We start from the raw sequence: 9,691 nt of genomic DNA on the forward strand, positions 1-9,691 counted from the left end.
GTCGATAACCCACTTCACTGCTAATGCCTCTTTTATGACTACAGAAGAGGCCCTCTCCCTTGAGAATAATTTTCAGCTAAGATAGAGGAGGAGGTGTTCATCACCTTCCATCCCCTGAGATAAAGTGGCCCCTAATCCTGCATCGGAGGCATTGATTTGTAGCAGGAATTCCCTGGTGAAGTTGAAACTATATAAGACTGGTTCTCAGCAGAGATGGGGCTTAAGGGTTTGAAAGGTGTCTTGACAAGCATTGGTCCACTGGATCTTTTTTTGGGTTATTGTTTTTCAGGAGATCCCTAAGAGGAGCCACAATAGTCAAGAAGCTGAGAATAAATTGTTGTTAGTATTCTGACAGTCCTAAGAACTGTATATCTTTTTCTTTAGAGTTGGCATAGGCATGACTGGAGGGCCGGACCTTATCCACCATGGGTCACACCTTCCCTTTCCCCAGATGCACCAAGGCAGATTGTCTCATTTTTGTCCAGGTGGCATTTAGCAGGGGTTTGCCACAAAGGGGAAAGTAACTTAAAGGATTTATCGGTATACCGGTGTCCTGAGCAGGGGTGGGGCCTCGACTGGAAAGGGCGGTGCCTCAACTGGAAGAGGTGGGGCCTTGGGAGCCCCGGGCCCTTTAAATCACCGCTGGAGCTCCGGAGCTTCGGCAGTGGGGCTCTGGCGGCAATTTAAAGGGCCCAGTGCTCCAGCCACTGCTGGGAGCCTCAGGCCCTTTAAATGACTGCCCAAGTCCCAGGGTTCTCGGCTGCCACCGCTACCCCAAGGCTCTGGCAGTGGGGCTCTGGAACCAATTTAAAGGGCCCGGGCCTTGGACAGCGATTCTCTAAATGACTCCTCAGTTACTTAGAGTTCTAGCATCTACTGAAGCTCTTGCTTTATGGTTTCTCTTATTCTCTGGGGAAGAGGATCATTAATTTTCTCTGACTCATTGTCCAGGTTCAGTCTTGGAGTAAAGAGAAATTACAGGGTTCATCTAGGTTGCATAGAAAACACCATGGAGAAGACAGTAATCAATTGCTGGGCCTGGACCATTTGTTCTGGAATGAGGTTGCTTCTGATTTTCACCATCCCAGGCTTTGAGGTTCCAGTGGTCTGTGGGTCCAATTCAGACTTTGGTGACTATGGGGCTATAAACAGGCTCTCCCAAGCCTTCTACGGATTTACAAGATTCATGAGGTAAATTTGTTGGCTTTTACATCTGTTTGTCTGTTGGACATTGTAATTCACAGGCCTCACTCCTCTTATCATCTCATAAGCCCCCTGCCAGCAGGCCAACAGCTTCAGTTCAGCACTGGGAAGTAATAAGAGAAACTGATCCTCAGGCTGAACCCCCTGAAGGTGGGCCCTTTTATTGAAGGCTGCTTTCTGGATGCTCTGGGCACATAGGAGTTTCTCCCTGGAGAATAAGTCTAAAGCTTCGAGCTTCTCCTGAAGGACAAGAATATGCTATACCACGTTATCCACTCCAGGTGACTGTTTCTTCTACATTTCCCTTATGAGGTCCAAAATCCCTTGTGGTTGTCTCCCATATAATAGCTTGAATTGTAAAAAGTCAATGGAGGATTGTGGCATGCCTCTCATTGCAAACAGAAGGGAAGGGAGTAATTGGTCCCAATGTCGGATATTCACAGTGATAAACTTTCTTAGCATATTCTTTAGGGTCCCATTAAACCATTCCACCAGCTTGTCTGTTTGGGGATAGTAGCCGGTGTTTGGAAGGTCTTTATTTTCAACAGCCAACATGGTCACTTCATTGTCTGGGACATGAAGTTTGTTCCCTGGTCTGTTATAATGTGGTGCCCAGTCTGGGCAAAGATTTTCATCAGTTCAGAAATAACTGCTTTGGTATTCATTTACACAGGGATATTACCTTATGATAATGGTTAACATAGTCCACAAGTAACAAAATATACTGGTAACCGTAGCACTCTTTTCAAGAAGGGCGATTATGTCCATCCCAATATGATTGAAGGGTATGCTCTCCAGTGGGAGGGGAACCAATTAAGTTTTCTCCTTTGGCTGGGGTGCTGTGAACTAGCCCTCTGAGCAGAAGGCAAAAAAGTTGGGGATGTCCTTTTACATTCCAGGCCAAAAAAATCAGACTAGAATTCGAGCCAGTGTTTACTCCATCTTGAGGTGCTTCATTAAATGTATGCTGTGGGCCAGCCAAATGACCTTCCTTTGATGGTCCCTGGACACCAGAAGCTGGTTTCAGGTTTCCTCAGTCTGGAGGTCTTTCTCGAGGTGATACAGATGATCACTTCAAACGTCAAAATGAGGGAAGACTTTAGCTTATTGAGGTTCCACCATTTCCTCATTGAAAACTGTCGTTTGGATATAGGCCTGGCTCAGCATGTCATCAGCTCTCGGCTCTTCAATGAAGTTGGATAATTTTGTTAGGATCTCTGACTTGAGTAAGGAAAGGGTCTTCAAGTCAGAGTTTTCAGATGATACTTTACAAGGTATACTTTGTACAAAAATTATTACAACAGTGTGTAGGGTGTGCACAAAGGTACATTCTGTCACAACATCCACAGGGTTTTACATTCCCATCGTAGAATGTGTGCATCATAGAAGAATAGTGCCTGGGGGTGATCCAAGATTGGGATCACAGAGGGATCATGCCAAAATATTCTGAGTCCCTGAGACCCACCACTTCTGTCCCATTCACCTTTACAAAGCTAGTCAACTTCACAAGCTTTGGTTGTTGAGCTCAGGCTCCCGCAGTCCAGATTTTCCCAAAGCTGCCCTCCATGAAGGAGTAATCTTGGGACTAGTGCCCAAGGTGGCCACTTGAAGAAACAAATGACCTGGGTTCCTGTCTTCATCTCAGGTCTGAGCCATCTCCAACATGAATCTCATAGTTTTTCGGCAATCACGCAGGACTGCTCCGAAAGGATACCGTTCCTCCCAGAAATCTTGTGGAGTGTCTCTTACAAGATGTCCAGAGTGTCAAAGATGGTTGTTTTGACCTGCATATAATCTCAGACAGTGACAGGGTCTAAAACAAAAGTGGGCCACATCTGGCCCATGGCACCGTCCTGCCCGGCCCTTGATCTCCCAGCCAGGGATCCCAGCCCCCGGCCCCTCCCCTGCTGTCCTCCCTCCCCCACAGCCATGCTGCTGCACAGGCAGGGCTTGAAGCAGCACACTTCTGCCGAGCAGAGTGGCAACTGTCTAGCTCCTGCCAGGTGGCATGGCTGCCAGATGTGCTACTCTGAGCAGCATGGTAAGGGGGTTGGGGCTGGGGAGTTGGATAAGGCGCAGGAGGTTCCAGGGGGCAGACAGGGGACAGGGAGCAAGGAGCAGTTGGATGGGGCAGAGGTTCTGTGCGGGGGCAGTCAGGGGATGGGGGCAGTGGGGGTTGGATAAGCATGGGAGTCCCAGGGGCGGGGCTGTGGATGGGGTCAGGAGATGGGGAACAAGGGGGTTGGATAGGTGTGGGGTCCTGGGTGGCCTGTCAGGGGGCAGGGGTGCAGCTAGGGGTCAGGGCAGTCAGGAGATTAGGAGCAGGGGGGTTGGAAGGGGGTGGGGTCCTGGGGGGGCAGTTATGGCCAGGAGGGAGCGGTCAGGGGACAAGGAGCAGAGGGGGGTTGGATGGGTTGGTGGTTCTGATGGGCGCAGTCAGGGGGCGGGAAGTGGGAGGAAGTGGATAGTGGATGGGGACCAGGCTCTTCCTTCTCTAACAGGCACAGCCTTCCCTAACTGGCACTCCATACAGCAGTGGTCACCAACGTGGTGCCCATAGGCACCATGGCGCCCGCCGGGGCATTTTTGTGCCCTCGCCTAGTGCCCAGCAGGGGAGAGAAGCTGCAGCCCCGCACCTGCCGGGGACAGAGAACTCCAGGGCTGCAGGCTGTGGGCGCTGCTGTTCTCTGTCCCTGGCAGGCGCAGGGCTGCGGCTTCTCTATGGCTTCGAAGCCATGGCCCGGCCTCTGCTGGGGACAGAGAACTCTGGGGCTGCAGGTTGTGGGCACCAGTGTCCTTGGTCCCTGGCAGGCGCGGGACCGCGGCTTAAGTTGGAGAGAAACCGTGGCTCCGCGCCTGCCGGCGACAGAGAACTCTGGGGCTGCAGGCTGCAAGCGCCGGCGTTCTCTGTCCCTGGCAGGTGGAGGGCTGTGACTTCTCTCTGGCTTCAAAGCGGGAGAGAAGCCATGACCCCACCACTGCCAGGGACAGAGAACTCTAGGGCTGCAGGCTGCGGGTGCCAGTGTTCTAGGTCCCTGGCAGGCAGGAGACCGCAGTTTAAGCTGGAGAGAAACCAAGGCCCCACGCCTGCCACGGACAGAGAACTCCTGGGCTGCAGGCTTCATTCTATGTTAAAGTAAGAATAATAAATATATTTGGATCAGCAGTTCAACAATGTTTAACTTTTTTAAAATAAATAAGATGAAAACTGTTTATATTTATTTTGTAAAAATTCCTTAGTTTTTTAAAAAAGAGCAAATTCACATGGTAAGGTGAAAGAGTAGTTGCTGAATAATTTAATTAATACCTTTTACATGTAAAATTACCCTTTTTATCTTATGGATTCATATATTATGTATATTAAATTTGATGTTTTTCATATTATTTAACTTACAAATACAAAATAAGCCTTGAAAAATTGTTGGCACCTACCACACTCTTCTGAAAATATGAATGTGCTACTAGCCACAAAAAGGTTGGGGACCACTGCCATACAGTTTTGCAACCCCAATGTGGCCCTTGGGTCTCATTCCCTGAAATGTTCTAAAACAAAAAACAAAGTCAACTCAATACTGGGCTATTCCCAGTCTGCAAGTGGGGTGTCCCTGCCCTGTCCTTTGGCCTTAGTTACATGCAGTCTCTTAACTGAGCCCACGTCCAGACTACAGCCTAAAATCGATGTGCTTAAAATCGATTTTATAAAGCAGGTTTTATAAAATCGATTTTGTGCATCCACACTAGAGGTACTTACATCGATGTTGAGCGTCCATTTTCCCTGGCGTCCATCTTTTGCTTGAGCGTTGCACTCTGGGTACCTATCCCACAGTTCCTGCACGGGTCCCTGCCCTTTGGAATTATGGGTTACTAGCCCAGTGCATGATGGGATCAAAGTCCCCGTCCTGGGTGGTTCTGGGTACAGCTTCCCCCCCCCTTTCTGTAAACGGCACACAGTCAGTTCGCGCTGTTTTTACTGGCTGCAGTGAGGGAAACGCCATTTTGCAGCAAGCATGGATCCAGGTCTGCTCTTGTCCTTGATCGCGAATACTGTAAATAATTCACGCATTCTCGTTCTATCACTGCTGACCCATGATGCAGAAATGCAAGAGAGAATGCTTGAATGCGGGGACGACAGCGATGACGAACTGGAGAACGAGTTTTCTGACACCCCGGGCCCCTGCACGTTGGAGCTCCTGACGGTTATGGGTGAGGTTCTACCCGTTCCGCGCCGCTTTTGGGCACGGGAAACAAGCACTGACTGGTGGGACCGCATAGTCCTGCAGGTGTGGGACGATTCACAGTGGCTGCGGAACTTTCGCATGCGTAAGAGCACTTTCTTTGAACTTTGTGACTCGCTTTCTCCTGTCCTGAAGCGGCATAATACCAGGATGAGACCAGCCCTCACAGTGGAAAAGCGAGTGGCAATAGGCATATGGAAGCTTGCAACGCCAGACAGCTACCGGTCAGTCGGTAATCAATTTGGAGTGGGAAAATCTACTGTGGGGGCTGCTGTGCTGGAAGTATCCAAAGCAATCATTAAGCTGCTGCTTCGAAAGGTTGTGACTCTGGGAAACGTGCAGGCCATTGTGGATGGCTTTGCTGCAATGGGATTCCCTAACTGTGGGGGGGCCATAGATGGAACCCATATCCCTATTTTGGCACCGGAACACCAGGGTGCCCAGTACATAAACCGTAAGGGGTACTTTTCGATGGTTCTGCAAGCCCTGGTGGATCACAAGGGACGTTTCACCAACATCCACGTGGGATGGCCAGGAAGGGTTCACGACGCACGTGTCTTCAGGAGCACTACACTGTTTAAACGGCTGCAGCAAGGGACCTACTTCCCTGACCAGAGAATAACAGTTGGAGATGTCCAAATGCCTATAGTTATCCTTGGGGACCCAGCCTACCCCTTGATGCCCTGGCTAATGAAGCCATACACAGGCAGCCTTGACAGTGCTCAGGAGTTGTTTAATTACAGGCTGAGCAAGTGCAGAATGGTGGTAGAATGTGCATTTGGCAGGCTTAAGGCGAGATGGCGAACGCTTCTTACTCGCTCAGATCTTAGCCAAACCAATATCCCCTTTGTCATTGCTGCTTGCTGTGTGCTCCACAATCTCTGTGAGAGCAAGGGGGAGGCCTTTATAGCGGGGTGGGAGACTGAGGTAAACCACCTGGCCGCTGATTATGCACAGCCAGACACCAGGGCAATTAGAAGATCTCACCAGGATGCTGTGCGCATCAGAGAAGCACTGAAAAGTAGCTTCCTCATGGGCCAGGGTACAGTTTGAATGCTGATTTTCCTTTCAATTGATTGCTGCCCTCCCCGTCTATGCGGTGTTGCTGCTGCAAGATACTTTGCCTGCAGCATTCCTCAATTGCTTGCTTAGGTTACTTGCGAGAGCTGTCCATTGGAAAACATATAATTCTGTATTTCCCAATTATTACCTACCTCCACCATTAGCTGCTTCCGTCTGCTGCTAGGCACTGTACCTGCAACCTTCCTTAACTGCTTTTTTATTGAAAATAAAGTTACTACTATTTGTTACAAGAATTGTGTTCTTTATTTAAAATCAGACCCTTTCATCAATCAAGCATCATGCTTGTTGTTACAATACTGTGCATGAAATTTCATAACTCAGCGTTCTATGGGGGACGGAGCGAGGGAGGTTTGGAGGAAGGGGGAGGGAGGTTTGAAAGAAGAAAGTGCATCAGAGAAGACAGAACAAGAGTTCTCATGGACCAGGTTACGGTATGGCTGCTTTCTTTGTTTTCCCTTTATTACCCATATCCCCAATTGTCAAATCCTGATGCTGATAACTAGCTTCCGTGCAGCTTTCCAAAGCTGCTTGCTTTACTTCATTACCAAACTACAGTCACACTGCCTTAATAGCATGACCTGAGAGTAAAAATAGGCAAAGGTGCCATGGGAGAAGTTTGGATCATTAGAGGAGGGAAAAAACAGGACACAAAGGGCTTTTCAATTTAATGAAAGCCTTCTGGTTGGAGTGTCCGCAGCGGTAGAGGGGGCTGGTGCAGAGAGCCTTCCCCCACGCGTTCTTACACGCCTGGTTCTGGAAGGTGTGGGACAGGGTGAGTACTGAGGGAGGTTATACACGGGCTGTAGGGGCATTCTGAAACCACGGAGCTCTTGCAGCATATCGCGGAGGATGTCAGTCTGATCACGAAGAAGATCCAGAGTTGCTGCTCGCCAGCGCTGATCTTCCTGCCACCTGACATCATTTTTGGCGTCCCTCCTGTCTTCGCGTTGACTGGCAGCCTCCCTGTACTTTGCGACCAATTGTTTCCAGTCCCCCTGCTGAGCTCTCTCTGTACGGGTTACTGCCATAATTTCGGTGAACATGTCCTCACGCGTCCTCCTTTTCCTCAGTCTTCTTATGATACCCCCCCCACGTAGAGGAGAAGCGAGAGGGAGGCTGGAGAAATGTGCAGCTGTGTGTGGGGGGGTGGGGATTGGAAAGAGTGATAAAAGAATCATCAGAGACACATTTCACACAACAATGCATACAGTCTTTCTCCTCACTGACCTGTGCCTGTTACCGAACCTTGAACATGTTACTTTACCACAAGGTCGCCTTAGGATTCCTTTAATACTTATTGCTTGTGGCTGAGGACAGAGATTTCTGCTCAGACGCAGGTCAGGGGAGCACACAGACCGTGTCCGGAGAAAATGGTAAGTTAATAATGGCTAGTAATCCCTGTAGTAGATTGTACTGGTAATCAAGCTAGTCTCCTTCCCTGGTTTGCTCTCGCGTTCCCCCAACAAGCAGGTCTCCTTCCCTGCGGTTTGCTGGGTGGTTCGGGGAACGCGAGAGCAAACCGCGGCGAAGCTACTCTCCTTCCCTGGTTTGCTCTCGCGTTCCCCCAACAAGCAGGTCTCCTTCCCTGCGGTTTGCTGGGTGGTTCGGGGAACGCGAGAGCAAACCGCGGCGAAGCTACTCTCCTTCCCCGGTTTGCTCTCGCGTTCCCCGAACAAGCAGGTCTCCTTCCCTGCGGTTTGCTGCGTGGTTCGGGGAATGCGAGAGCAAACCGCGGCGAAGCTACTCTCCTTCCCCGGTTTGCTCTCGCGTTCCCCGAACAAGCAGGATGAATCCGCCCTGTTACAATGGAGACTTTTCTAAAAACCACCTCATGGGTCACTGTTTTAGGAAAGGTTTTTAATCTACTTGGTCAGTGACTCTAAGTACAGGTAGTGATTTGAAGCACCCAGTAAAAAAGGCTTACATTAAACCGAAGCTTTTATTAAAAGAAATTACACTCACCAGAGGACGGTCCCTCAGCTTCATTTTCTGGAGTACTGCCTTGAGATGGCTGGCAGGGAACCTCAGTAAGGGTGAGGAAAAGATCCTGGCTGTTTGGGGGGATAAAATGCTCTGTGCTCTCTGCTGGAGCCTCCTCCTCTTGGTCCTCATCATACTGATCATCGCCATCAAATAAATCTTCCGTAGTGGCAGGAATCACGACGCCCACCTCTGAATCAACAGACAAGGGGGGGTTCGTCGTTGCGCTGTTCCCCAATATTGCGTTAAGCTCGTCGTAGAACCGGCATGTTTTGGGGGCAGAGCCTGACCTGCCCTTTGCTGCTTTGGTCTTCTGATACGCCTGTCTGAGCTCTTTCACTTTCACTCGGCACTGTAACGAGTCCCTGGTATGTCCCCTCTCCCGCATGGCATTAGAAATTTTTTCAAAGGTTTTCTCATTTCGTCTGCTTGAGCGCAGTTCTGAAAGCACTGACTCTTCTCCCCATACAGCTATCAGATCGAGTAACTCCTGTGTGCTCCATGCTGGAGCTCTTTTCCTATTTTCAGGAGACTGCATTCTACTCTCTGCTGCTGAGAGCTCCACGCTGTGCAAGCAGGAAATGGAATTTCAAACTTCCCGGGGCTTTTCCTGTTTACCTGGCCAGCAGAAGAGTACCTTTTCCTGTGTAGAGCGGCCACTAGAGCACTGTGGGATACGTCCCGGAGGCCATTAACTTCGATGTCCGTCCACACTATCATAAAATCGATTTTAAAAAATCGATTTTGGGGTTACTCCTCTTGTTTAGATGGAGTTCCAAAATCGATTTTAGGGACCCTTAAAATCGATTTTATGCACTCTGAAGTGTGGACGGTTACAGCTTTAAATCGATTTAGAGCTCTTAAAATCGATTTAAAGCTCTAGTCTGGACCTGGCCTTAGTGTTGCTCTCTCCTGAGGTTTAACTACTCCTGTCCAGTGGCTACTCCGGCTAACACGCCCATCTCTCTGCCAGCAAAGCTTCCTTCAGGCAGAGGCAGAGCTCCATCCTCATTCCTGGCCAATCATCCCTGACCTGAGCCAGGTTCACTCCTTTTATTCCCCTCCAAGCTGGGCATTGGCTATAGGTATAGCAAGGTGGGGCTAATTGGGGTCATAGACTCTCCTAACCCCTTCTTTGCTGTTGTGAAGCCTCTCTGCCCCATCACAGGCTCCATTTTGCTAAGCACTGT

The 9,691-nt window shown here is 49.6% G+C and overlaps 1 protein-coding gene across 1 annotated transcript; it reads right to left on the minus strand.

The window, feature by feature from the left end:
- Positions 1-6,759: 6,759 nt before the first annotated feature.
- LOC127058882 (uncharacterized) lies at positions 6,760-9,391 on the minus strand. The gene is made up of 2 exons (XM_050969329.1): positions 8,484-9,391; positions 6,760-7,653 (listed from the first exon to the last, which is right to left on the minus strand). Exons 1-2 carry the CDS (start codon positions 9,037-9,039, stop codon positions 7,181-7,183), a joined length of 1,029 nt encoding a protein of 342 aa, XP_050825286.1. The 5' UTR covers positions 9,040-9,391; the 3' UTR covers positions 6,760-7,180.
- Positions 9,392-9,691: the final 300 nt, after the last annotated feature.

This window comes from Gopherus flavomarginatus, chromosome 10 (genome assembly GCF_025201925.1).
Source record: "Gopherus flavomarginatus isolate rGopFla2 chromosome 10, rGopFla2.mat.asm, whole genome shotgun sequence".
Lineage (NCBI taxonomy): Eukaryota > Metazoa > Chordata > Testudines > Testudinidae > Gopherus > Gopherus flavomarginatus.